Raw genomic sequence first — 14,195 nt, 5'->3', positions numbered from 1 at the left:
TGTTTCTTTTCTAACAGGGGTCTGAGATACAAAACAATAATGACAAATGTCATATTATAGTTTTTTTTATATTGTGATCAATATCATTGCATCAGTTAGTTTTGTTTAAATTATTTTTGCTTCCAAAATGCCTCAGAGATGGTTTTACTTAATTTTTCTTAACATTGTTATTTTTTCCCCCCATGACTATGATTTTAAATGTTCTACCTCTGAATTTCTACCTATTTTTCATGCTCTGACTATAAATAATTTTCAACCACAACTAACCATCTACTTTCTTCACATCTCACTTGGGAAGAAAAATCTCCCATTAAACTTTAAGGAAATCCAATCCAACTTTATTTGTAAAGCACTTTAAAACAACCACAGTGGACCAAAGTGCTGTACAGTAAAAAACAAGAATAGATTAAAAGATATAGAACTGTAAAAATAAAAATAAAAATAAATAAATATACAGAAGAATAGACAAAACCTACATAAAAGAATAAAATACAAGAATAGATTAAACGCATAAAAAAGATGTACAATTAAAAACAACAAAAAATAAGAACAATATTGATGTTTATATCTCAAATCAGCATGAACAGGACATCTTACAGCTGGAGACATGATGTGTCCCAATATTTTTGTCCATATAGTGTATCTTTGACGATACATTTTCCATTTTGTATGTCAGTATTTGTACCTCCACCATATAGCCAAGAAGATGCTAACACTAAAAGTACCTGTAGCTATAAAAAACCTTTCCCGTTTAACCCTGGAAAGCATGAAAGAACACAGTACCGTACAGCTGCCCTCGCTCAGCTTCATCATTATCCCTTCATACTTCAGTTCATAGTGCCGTCCTAAGATTCCTGTACATCCCTATAGATAATGATTAGCACTTCAGAAATCTTCCCTTTGTACCGGGGCTGTTTTTGTTCCCATTGTTGTTTCATGTGCTCCTGCAAAGCGGATATGTCAAGTCAAATCCGCCTTAAGGAAGATAATTTCTCTGTGATGCGTTACATTCATGTGGATGTGACAAGCTTTCTGTTTGTGTTTGTGTTTGTGTGTGCACCATTTTTACTCCGTTTCAGTGAGAATCCCGCTGTCATCTCCATTTCTCTCCCTGACTTTACAGATTTACGTGGCTTTAGAGATTAGAGATTAACCCATAAAGACCCGACACTACTTTTATGGATGAATTTTTCTCAATGTTGATCCTTTCTTAAGTGATTTATCACCATTAATTACACTGTTATCCTCTGTCCTCTGTAGTTTGTGTTTGCCTCAATAGTCGCTTTTCCATTGGACATCTGCGCAAAACTTTACCGATATTTACTAAACATCGAAAAAACAGAAGTGCGCAATGTCGGTTTTTCAATTAAATCACAAATGCGATGATTTGTTTATTTATTATCGCGAGATGACACGAGAAGTCATTCCATAAACACGGCGACGAATGTAAATATGGTGTTGATTTACAGATATATTCATTACGCTGGGTTACAAAAAAATGTTTTTTGCAAGTTGTCTAGGTTTTTTCAACTGAATTAGGACCATTTTGCACCGCTAAATCCAAAAATGACATCTGTTTTTCTCAATCAGGTCAGGTTTTTTTTGCTAATTTGATTTTGAAAAATTTGATCTTCTCACAAAATATAATAATTAATACCAAAATAAGATTGGTAAACATACTTTATGAAACTTGTGACTTGATTCCTGTTAGGTACAATGGTGTATTCACCGCAGATGTAGCAGAATACATCAGGCTTATTTTTGCAGGATCTTCTAGTCCACAGGTGTCAAACATGTGGCCCGGGGGCCAAATTCAGCCCGCCAAAGGGTCCAGTCTGGCCCGTGGGATGAATTTGTGAAAAGGAAAAAATTACACTAAGATATAAACAATCCTTTTAGTTCAGGTTCCACATTTAGACCAATTCAATCTCCATTGGGCGGGACCAGTAAAATACGATCATAATAACATTTAAATAATGACAACTGCACATGTCTCTCTGTAAATGTAAATATTTTCATGTACATGTATTTACATTAAAACAAAGTATAATTTCGCAAAAAAAAAGTGAATAACCTGAACAAATATGAATAACCTGAAATTTCTTAAGAGTAATAAATGTCATTTTAACAATATTCTTCCTGTTATTAAATGTTTTGTGTTTTTGTAATTTATAATGTACATGTGTAAATGATAAACTGAGGCAGAATATTGTTAAAATTACACTTATTTTTTCAGCCTTTTCATGTTATTCACATCTTTTGAAAGGATAGTTTGTAGATGTAAACCTTTTCATAATGTAAATGTACTCTTTTCGCTCTAAAACATAGAGAAAAGTTTGGAGTTGACATTATTTATATATTATTATATTATTATTTTACTGGGTCAGCCCACTTCAGATCAAATTTAGGTGAATGTGGCCCCTGAATGTAAATGAGTTCGACACCCCTGTTCTAGTCAAAGCCATTTCATTCACCTGTAATATTAAAAAAAAAAACATTAATCATAAATTGGCAAAAGTAAAATCTTCAGAACTCATTTATTGCAAGAAATATGAAAGAATTTTGTATTATATGATGTGAAAATGCCCATAAATGAAAGCAAAAATGTTAAAAAGCCAATATGTAGCATAGTTCGGAAAGTCGACCTGATTGAGCAAAATTAATGTGATTTTTGGATTCAGCACACCAAAATTATCCTAAATCAGCTCAAAAAACTTAATTAATTTGTTGTTGACCAGTGTTATTATTATATATTACCCCTCTATCTCGTACTAAATTAAAAAAAGACTAGGTTTCCTGGTGTGTCCACACATACGAAATGACGATTAATAATGATTAATAACGACATGTTTCTTCTTTTTCTTCTTCGCTTGTTGTAACATCTGTCAACATCCGTTTTTTTTATTCACCTGACTCTAGTTGCGAATAAAGGTCTTTCCATTGCAGTTTTGCATGATATACCATTTGTGGCTTCGGGGGGATGTCTGAAGAAAGGGGTTTGGACTTTTGAATTGAGTATTTTCAAAATGTAGCTTGCTCGCACCATTTTTCTAAGATCCCATAACCCTCCTTTAAAGGGTTATTATGCTATTATTTTAGTTTCGATCATATTGGTCTGTAGGTGGAACCTGAACTAAAACAAGTTCAACATCCTTGATCGTTAATATCAGTGTAATTTTTGCACTTTGCAAATTCATGCTGGGGGCTGTATTGGAACCTTTGGGGGGGCCTGTGGGTTGCCTGTTTAACACCTGTGTTGTAGAAGATGACGGTGTTTTTATGTTCACTACGGACCAAGGTTATAATAGTATAGGATTTTTCATTATAGTTTAGTTTTATTTAGTTTTGACTTTTTTTTCTCTAGTTCAGTTAGTTTTAATTAGTTTTTAAAGCAGGTTTGTTAGTTTTTTGTTAGTTTTCGTTATTTTCTAAATGCTTGGTTTTAGTTTAGTTTTAGTTTCTTTATATCTTTTCTCTTCTTCTCTGTTGTCGTATTCAAATAAATCCCAGACAGGACTCTGCTGCTTTCTCCCAACTTTAGTCTCCATGTTTCCAGGTAGAGTGGGGACCAGAAGATGACTGGAAACCATCAAGTGAGAAGAATATCATATGGTGCCAGCAGCTAAAATTGCTTGAGGGAAATAAGTCGAGTTCATCTCAATCCGACATTGACAAAGACGAAAACGAAGGGAATTTTATCCATAATTTTTATACGTTTTAGTTAGTTTTGTAAGCACACAACACAGTTTCAGTTAGTTATCATTTTTTTCTTTTAGTTACAGAGTGGGGAAGCAAAATTTACAATATTTTGAGGCAGGGATTGAAAGACAGTGTATGACCAATTAGTTTATTGAAAGTCATGAGAATTTATTTGCCACAAGAAAATTAACATAATAGAAAATGTTTTTATTCTATGTGTCCTCCTTCTTTCTCAATAACTGCCTTCACACGCTTCCTGAAACTTGCGCAAGTGTTCCTCAAATATTGGGGTGACAACTTCTCCCATTCTTCTTTAATAGTATCTTCCAGACTTTCTCGTAATAGTTTTGCTCATAGTCATTCTCTTCTTTCCATTATAAACAGTCTTTATGGACACTCCAACTATTTTTGAAATCTCCTTTGGTGTGACGAGTGCATTCAGCGAATCACACACTCTTTGACGTTTGCTTTCCTGATTACTCATATGGGCAAAAGTTTCTGAAAAGGTATGGATAATAGTGTTAGGTATGATTATGACATCAATATATGTTTGGTTTCACAACAATTGACATAGTGCCTGCTGAGAAAAACAACTAAATGTTCTTTGTAAATTTTGCTTCCCCACCCTGTATAGTTTTTATTTATTTCAGTTAACGAAAATGTTTTTACGATTCTAGTTTTCGTCATTTCGTTAGTTTTCGTTAACGATAATAATCTTGCTACAAACCCTCTGAACATCTAAATGGGTCATATCTAATGACCGTAAAAAAATGACAAACTGTATTTTACACCAATTACTTCCATGTATTGATCGGATTAGTGGATCAACAGGTATTAAACAGGTTATATCAGTAGATGGTTTTGGTGGCCGGTGGATGTTTGGGTCTTTATGGGTGAATAGCTTTGTGTTTGCTTCCAGGCGATGTAAACAGCATTAGACAGAGTGCACTGCAGCAGCCAGTGAATTCAGTTTTTTTTTTTTTTGTTTGTTTTTTTGTGCGTGGTTTTTGCCGTTTGTGTAGCAGCTGAGTCGTGTCCCTGCTGTGTGCTGTTGTTGCTTAAAGATCTGAATGCAGGGTGAAAGCTCTGCCTCTCTGCAGCCTTATTTATGAGGGCCGGGGGAAGACAGGCAAGCCTCTACGCCGGAGCAGGTGTAGAATAATAGCAGACTCTCGTGCCATACATCAAGTCAGCTTTTAGTGCTAAAGAGCATCCCAGCTTTCCGTGTCCATCACCCCTCCTCCCCCACCACCACCACCACCACCACCACCTTTCCCCGACTCCATTATCTGCTGCTGTGTGCTGCGCCGGGCATCCAAGATCAAAGCCTCAAGGGGTTAAGTCTTCCGTAGGCGCGCTAGCTGCTTCTTTTAATGCCATGGACTTCACTAAGAATCGTTTACCGGTCACTTTTAATATGCAGATACGGCAGAGACGGTGTCTAGCAGAGGTCAAGGACATTTCCCCACAGATGTGCCCGTTCCCTGGAAATTAATTATACATCAAACGCAATCTTTTCCCCGTTCTCCATATTCCCAGATTTATTGCTTACTATACAGCCTGCAAGCTGCTTCTGCAATCACAATTACTGTAAAAGGGTTTCAGGCTGTATTTGTAAATGATATCTTCTCTCTGTCTTCAACAATAGTTATTTCCGCGCATAAATATATCCACGGGACGGGTGCGACTTCAAAGCCTGCTCTTAGCTTTTATCTTACCTCGTGGAAGTGGCTGTGGATGTGACGGCGCGCTCGCATACGGACGGAGGAGCTGAATCATCTCGTTCGGAGCAGACGTGAACATCGCTGTGTGCTACCTTGTGTTCCTTATGTCTAGGGGTGTTAGAAAATATCGGTTCTGCAGTATATCGCGATATTTCATTTCACAATACTGTATGGATATTTTTAGGTATTTATTTAAAAGCAGATATGGCGGAGGTTCATTTTTGTTTTTTGGTTTTCTTTATTGTTTTTTATCTTATTTATTATAATTTAACGCTGTTTTTATTAAATAATGGTTATTTGAAGCATCCTAAAAGCACTTTTTCCTGTCTGAGAAGCAGATGGTAGTTCCTTTTGTGGGATTGCACAAAAATAATGTTATGATGTTAGTTATGAACGAATAGAATATGAACATTTGAGCGGGATCTTAATCTGTAATGTCTATAAAACATAATTTAAGTTTTAACACAGGAAGATTTTATAATATAGCATTAGATCCTGTTTTGATCAAATAAAAATGTGTTTAGTATTTGTGAATATTAGTGGTGTAATTCAGTTCTTCCAGGAAAAATCTTACAAATATATAAAAATCTTACAGATATATATGAATAAATGAATGTAAAATGAATAAATGATAATAAAAATAATCTTAAAAATCTTTTTAACCCTTTCATGCATACTGGTCACTACAGTGGACAGTTGTTCTGCAGCTGTTCTCTTGCATTTTCATGGATTTTGTTGTTTTAGTTCCATATCAGCCAACACAGTGGATGCATATACACCATCCCATACACTGCAATACATACCATTACTGTAACTTTGCCGTTCACTCAAACACTAACATGTTTGAGTGTAACAGGTTTTGTTTTGTTTTGTTTTTTTAAAGTTTTTGGGGTTTTTTTTGCATATCATCTCCATGAAGTGAGTAATAACTCATGTTAGAGTATGTTAAAATGTGAGAAAATATCAGATTAGCAGCATTGAAAACGTTTTTATTTCATAGTTCTCACACAGTATATCGATAAATACATGTTTCTTTGCTTCTAAAATTAAATGCGTGATGTCCAGCTGAGTGGACATTTTTTTAACTCCATGAAAAATAAGTTAACCCTTTCATGCACAGGGGTCACTCCAGTGGACAGTTCTTCTCCAGCTGTTCTCTTGTATATTCATGGCTTTTGTTGTTTTAGTTCCATATCAGCCAACACAGTGGACACTTATGCACCATCCCATAATAATACACTGACATTCAAACCATTACTGTAACTTTGCTGTTCTTTTCCTAAACAAAAAGTTGTTTTTTTTTTATATATTTTCTTCATGAAATGAGTAATAACTAGTATTAGAGTAGGATAAAATGTGAGAAAACATCAGATTAGCAGTATCAAAAATGTTTTTATTTCATAGTTTTCACACAGTATATCACTTTCTGATATTGCGTTTTAAATACATATTCCTTTGCTTAAAAAATAAACACATGGCGTCCAGATGAGTGGAAATTTTTGTAACGCCATGAAAAATAGGTTCTTCTGTCTTTCGAAGGTCTTTTTATTGATAACAGAACATGAATCAGACATTCACTATAGAGGAAGGAGATCTTTGATTTTCTAAACAACATCCACCCATGAAACAACACATAACCCTACCCAGACATGAACAGACACAAACAACCACTGAAAAAAAATTACGAAAAGACAGAATGAGAATTTAAAAAAGCAATATTAACAACCATGTTTAAACAGCATTAATAAGTGCAGTATAAAAGAGCAATATAGAAAAAAAGACAATAGAAAAAAGAGCAGGCGAAAAGAAAATTATTAATAATAATAATAATAATAATAATAATAATAATAATAATAATAAATAAATAAATAAAATGTATTTATTACATGAAAAATAGGTTCATTAAAAAAAAATGAATTGCATTGTTTTTTCATGCCTAAAGAGGAAAAAAAAACACTCAGGACAAAAAAATCTTGATTATGGTTCTCATAATTCATGCATGAAAGGGTTAAGAACTCTTTAAAAAAAAAAAACAAATAGTAAAAAATTGTCTTTTTAACAGTGTCGTGATATATCGTGATGAATCGTATCGTGATTCTAGTATTATGATTTGTATTGTATCGCCACATTCTTGCCAATACACAGCCCTACTTATGTCCCTTCTTTTTGTGCTGTCTTCAGGAATTCTCCTTCCCCCAAGTGTGGTGCAGCAACCAGCAGCCCCTGCACTGTGCCTTCTCTCTGGAGAGATACAGCCCTGCCACCGCCCAGCTCTCCTGCAAAATCAGCGTACGCCAGGTCAAAGGTCACGAGCAGATTCTGCAGGTCTACACAGCTGTGGCCGAGGTGAGGCGCCAAGGAGGGTGGGGGTGGGGGTAGGGGCAGGGGGAGGAATCTTCACTTTCTCTCGCAACCTTTATGTAACCTTGCTGGAATGTGTCCACTGACAGCAGGGCCAGCTCTCCTGAGCTTGCATTGTGTATTAATAGAGCGAAGAGGACACTGGCACTTACTTTCTGCTAAATGTTTCGAACACGGAGCACAGATCCAGCACCAATATTTACTCAGTAGAACAGTTTACTTGGATACTCCGTGCACATCAAGTATTTGTAGTATTTCAACAGCTTATTGTCAGTATTTAACCCTTTCATGCATAGTGGTCACTACAGTGGACAGTTTTTCTACAGCTGTTCTCTTGTATATTCATGGATTTTGTTATTTTAGTTCCATATCAGTTTATGCATCACCTCATATACTGCAACTGATACCATTACTGTAACTTTACTGTTCTTGATAAACCTGATCTGCAGTAAGTTGTTTGACTGTAAGTCAATTGCTAATTGCTATTAGGCTGTTTTTTGGGGGGGTTTTTACTTTTTTTTTTTGCATATTTTCCCCATGAAGTAAGTAGTGACTAGTATTAGAGTATGTTAAAATTTGAGAAAACATCAGATTAGCAGCATTAAACATGGTTTTATTTCAGAGTTTTCACACAGTATATCAGTAAATACATGTTTCTTTGCTTCAAAAGTTAATGATGTCCAGCTAAGTGGACATTTTTGCAAGTCTGTGAAAAATAGGTTAAAAAAAATGTTTTCAATCACATTGCTTTCATTTTAATACCTAAAGGGGAATAAAAACCCTCTGGAGAAAAATCTTGATTGAGGTTCTCATAATTCATGCATGAAAGGGTTAATATGTAGACTAGAATAGAAAAGAATAGAATAGACTTTATTTGCCATTTGCACAGATGCATCGCAGTATAGGTACAGTGGAATTCTTGTGCGTTTCCCTGAGTCACAGAGTTGGAAAAAGACATGGATAAAAACAGAAACAAAACATAAACACAGCTAAATATAATTATATATATATATATATATATATATATAAAAAATACACATATAATATACATATAAAAACAGTTATTGCACAGATAAACACAAATACACATTTGTAAAATCCAGTACTGATCAGAAAAAAAGTAATAATAATAATCATGACAAGAAAAGCAGTCAGAGAGCGCAGACCTCCGCCAAGACCGATCTGTGCCCCGCCCCCCCCCCCCCCCCCCCCCCCAATCACCACCAAAATTTAATCATTTCTTCCTTGTGCCAGTATCAACATTTTCTGAAAATTTCATGAAAATCCGTCCATAACTTTTTGAGTTATCTTGCTAACAAAAAACAAACACACAAAGCAAAGCGATCACAATACCTCCTGGCAGCGGTAACAATAATAATAATAATAATAATAATAATAATAATAATAATAATAATAATAACAATAACAATAATAATAATAATAATAATAATAAGAGTACTGAAAGGTAAAAACAAGTTATTGCACATTTGAATTAAAAGTACTGGGAGGTAGGGCAGGTTATTGCACATTCAGTTAAGAAGTGAATTACAACGTTTTGTACAAAATTTCACATATACAATACTGTGCAAATTTGTAGGTCAGCATTAGGTTTGTTGGTTTAGTAACATTCTAGTGACTAGTGACCGCCCATGGGTATTTTTCAGTATCCGGGACTGGCCAAGGGAAGGTTAACAGCTAGATCAAAAGATACATTCAAACCTATAACACCAAATGTATCATTAAGTTATCAATAAGATTTAACTTAACTTATCATTAAGTTAAATTAAATCTGGCCTCAAAGAGATGATATATACAATCCATTTTGACCACATTTCCAGAAATTTATCCTGCTTTACTTTTAATGAAAAGGACAGTTTCTCCATTACATAGATTTCATAGATTTCTTTTAACCAGTCTACAAATTGTGGTTCATCTGGTTGTAGCTACTTCCTTGTCAGAGCTTTATTCCCTCCAATAAGTAGTACTCTCATTAAATATTTCTCTCCTTTGTCAAAGCATCAAATAGGATTGTGGTCTTAACCCCATAATGCCAAACGTATCATATTTGATACATGGGTTTTGAAACCCTCTACATGATCAGTGTGATATTTTTCTTTCTTGAAAACATGATGTTTACAATTAGATCCATGCAATACACAGATAATCCACCAGGGGGAGGGATTCATTCACCAGAGGCCTTTCCAGTGACACTACAAAACTGTCATTAATGAGGAAGGAGGCAGAACTTTGACAATTTTCCAAAAGAATTACCAATTTGTTAGACATGTTTGTGTTATATTATGTTTTTGTTTGTTCAAAAATAATAATATTTGAGCATTGAGACCTGATGTATCAAATATGATACAAAATTGAAACTCATACATGGAAATTAATATGTGAAAAAACATTTGGGGGTTGTTCAGAAGGACCAAGAAAAGCTCCAGTTTCAAAGAACTGGAATTTTATGTCAATGATTTAATGGTTTTAAAGACTTTACAGGGTTAAAATCACCTTTTGAAGACTTATATATTTTGGAAGTATATTACTTCTAGTGTCCAGCACAAGTTTTATTTTGTTTAAATGGCATTAAATTCAGCATAAATGTATGTTTGCATTCTTTGTCCATCAGTGTAATTCAAAGCATACTCTTCTATTGGACCTCTATTGTACTTATGAGAAGTTGTAAGGTCCATTTAAAAACCTTTTGCTACTCTTATTACAGTGGTAACAAATATCTAATAAACTGAGATAAATATATGTAAAAATGTATTAAATTAGTTTATTAAGGTATTTGACTTTGTAGATAATATAGATGCAATAAATTGGCTGAATAAACAATTGAAGCTTGTAATTATTCTCCCTTGTCCATCCGTTACTGAAACACTTAGCAAAACTCTTGCTATTTTATGCCCTTATACTGGGCTGCCATAAAGGGGGGGTAAACGTGACAAATTCATGGGGCCCAGCATTTTTGGGGGGCCCATAAAGCAGTGGAGGGGGTCCAGTGGATACAGGTTAGAAGTTGTGAAAATTTTGTGTAAAATCTGTTGCATGGAAGCTGGGAGTTGGAAGTTGTAAGCATGTTAACTTGCACTTTCGCTTCACGCCAGCGTTAGTTAAATTAGTTATGGACCACACCCCCATGTATATAACCGCAGCCCCTACCCCAAGTACACCCCGCCCCTGTTCCGACAAATCGACAAGATACAAAATTTTATAAAGGCCCCACAACATTTACCTTTCATGGGGCACACAATTGCTAGCAGCACCCCAGCCCTTATATTTTGAAAAAAATACAAACTGTTTCCTGTTTTGCAAAATGGACACCCTACAGGACCAACAGTATGGATTTTTACAGTTTTAAGAAAATTGGAACTGCACTTTAAGGCAGGTTCTGTAACGTGGTCAAAAACAAATGTTTATTTTCTGTCCATCTGTTATCAAGGGGTTTTTACTACTTTTAAGCCAGAAGATTAGGTTAAAACATTTTTTTTTTCAATCACGCATCTAAAAGTGCTTATTATTCCCTGCAAAATGAGGTATCATTCATCTTTCTACCATAAATAGTTGTGAAAGGCCAAATAAATATGTAGTAAGGCTGTCCATCTGTTAGCGCTTGGCCAGCCCCATCTGTACTTACATTCAATCTGATATATGTGGAGTATGAACAGCAGGAAAAACTAAAGTTTCAGGGAAAAAAACAGCTTCTATAAATTAAAGTGGTCGTATTTAGTATTTGGCCTGTTGACAGACATCCTACCATTATAATGATCAAATTAATCTACTGCTGTTTTAAGCTCAATTCCTCATATTAATTTTAACAACATTAACTTCGACAGCACCTAATATGTTTACCAAGTACATTAATGTCTAAACAACTCAGATATGTGACAATACAAAAGCTAACAACAATGTAGTAGTGATTCAAATGGGATTTATTTTTCAATAGATGTATAAAATATAGTGGCGGAAAAGATTGTTAGACTACCCCTTGTTTTCTTCAATTTCTTGTTCATTTTAATGCCTGGTCCAACTAAAGCTACATTTGTTTGGATAAATACAATGATAACAACAAAAACAGCTCATAATAGTTTAATTTCAGAGCTGATATCTATCCATTTAAAATGTTTTCTTGATAATAACCAAAATCACTTCAGTTCCTACATCAATATCTATGGCATTGTACTAATAAAAACAGTGCTTTTAGACATTCTATGTTTTCTTTTCTGTCTGTTTTAGTCACATGATACACACAGGAGTTAGTACTTGATTGTATAACCATTGTTTTTGATTACTTTTGATGGTCTAATTATTTTTTCCGTGACTGTACGTGTAAATGATTATAATACCGGTACAATGTCAATGACCACACATATGCATTTCTCAGTCTCTGTATCAAGATCCAATCTCATCTGATATATGTGAAGAATGAACAGCAGTAAAAAAAAAAAATAAGATTTCAGGGAAAAAACAGCTTCTATAAACCAAAGTGGTCATATTTACTGTGACCTCCCTTTGCCTTTAGCATGTCTTTAACCCTTTAGTTCAGACAATATGAGATTTACTGCATTCATTTTGTAATGTTTTACACCAGGTTTCATTCAACACGTCAGATGGTTCTAATTATGACATTAAATAATATCTTTAACCTTTAGAGCCCATTTAGTTCAGTTTTTGTGTCTTTTAAGGTTGTGCACATACTTCCTGCATTTTTTTGTTGTATTTGAAGAAAAGAGAATGAGAGGTGAATATTAATGCTCATTTCAAATCAAACCAACAAGGCTAAAGGTGGCCTAAAATTTTTGCACAATACTGTATGTTATGCTTTAAAGGGTAAAGAAAATTGATGAAACTGAACAGGTTATATCAGTTTGTTTTTTTAAGGGGAGGCAAAGGGTATTGTTTTTGGTTCGGTTTGTTTGTTTGTTTCTTTATTTGTTAACACTCTAGCAGCAAAACTATCGGTTAAATTCATACCAAATTTGGTTTATAGATTGCCAGTGACTCAAAATAGATCTGATAATATTTTGGGAAAAGTAGGTCAAAGTTTAAATTTTTTATGAATTTTTACTTTTTTTTTTTTTTTTTTTTTTTACATTTACTTATAATTGGCAAAATTTGAAATGTCTGTAGCCGCAAAACTATTGGTTGAATTCATGGTAAATTTGGTTTAAAGATTGCCAGTGACCCAGAATAGACACCATGACATTTTGAGGAAAGTAGGCCAAACTTCAAATTTTTTATGGATTTTTAAATCTTTTTTTCTTCCCATTTACTTATAAAGGGCGAAATATCAAATGTATGTAGCAGCGAAACCATTGGTTGAATTCATACCAAACTGGGATTATAGATTGCCAGTGACCCAGAATAAATGTCATTACATTTTGGGAAAAGTAGGTCGAAGTTCAATTTTTTAATGAATTTTTAGAATCTTTTTTCTCCCCTTTACTTATAATGGGCGAAATTTCAAATATCTATAAAACCATCAATTTTCTTTCAATTTACTGATATATATCACATATATAGAGGCAATTGATATGCTGACATCAGCACATGCATAGACATGATGACATCAGCTGGATCGATGCTAAAATAAGCCACAATTCATGCGAGGGGCGGAGTCTGTTGTGCCTGGCACCAACTGTTGTTTTTTGTTTTGTTTCTTTTGAAGTAAGAAAAATGTTTCAAGAATAAAACTACTAAAACCAAATGTGGGTCTCTAATAAAGGATAACTAAGTCAAAGGTGCTGCAAAGAATTGGGTCAAATTTTGACATTCTATGATTTAATGAGAAAGAACTGGTTTTACTCCAGAGGAATCTTTGTCTCAGAGCCTCCAGTTCTACTTAAAACTGTCTGCACATTAGAATACATTCACTTTCAGATTCCTTCTAGTGTAAAATTCATAAATCTATTACATAAATGTACGTAAACATATATACATGTATGACTTCATCATATTTTTATATCCAACCAGCACTTTTGTCATTTGTTTTCCAAGTATCAAAATATGCAAGATTTATCACATATTATCTCTAAGGCAGTTCATTTCCATATTTTTTTTTGTTGTTGAATCTCATCTTATAAAGCTGTTAAAACACTGCAAAAAAAACAACAAGTAAAAAACACTTCTCTGTAGGTGGAGTATCCAAATAAAGTGTTGCTTCTGTTTCGAGCCACTCTTTATCGAGGGAGACATGTGATCCTGCTTCGCATTCACATTCACATGCATTAACACTTCGGAGGTGCCCGGTGTTACAACAGCCCTCTGTCAGCCGCCGAGCAGCTCCACTGGAGCAGCTAGGAGTTAGAAATCCTCACTCAAGAGCACCTTGACAGTAGTTGTTACCGCAGAAGAGAGTGGTACTCATTGATTTTACCCAACTGCTTTTTCACAACCGGCCACAAATGT

The 14,195-nt window shown here is 34.4% G+C and overlaps 1 protein-coding gene across 1 annotated transcript in view; it reads left to right on the top strand.

Moving 5' to 3' along the window:
* Nucleotides 1–14,195, top strand: part of unc5db (unc-5 netrin receptor Db) — an 816,925-nt gene that overhangs the window by 759,471 nt on the left and 43,259 nt on the right. The window contains exon 15 of the mRNA XM_030144147.1: nucleotides 7,605–7,769. Coding sequence (XP_030000007.1) covers nucleotides 7,605–7,769 — 165 coding nt within the window. The remainder of the gene's footprint in view (nucleotides 1–7,604; nucleotides 7,770–14,195) is intronic.

Source organism: Sphaeramia orbicularis, chromosome 9, assembly GCF_902148855.1.
Source record: "Sphaeramia orbicularis chromosome 9, fSphaOr1.1, whole genome shotgun sequence".
NCBI lineage: Eukaryota > Metazoa > Chordata > Actinopteri > Kurtiformes > Apogonidae > Sphaeramia > Sphaeramia orbicularis.
The sequence above is the reverse complement of the archived record's forward strand: the minus strand, read 5'-3'. Positions and strand labels throughout refer to the sequence as shown.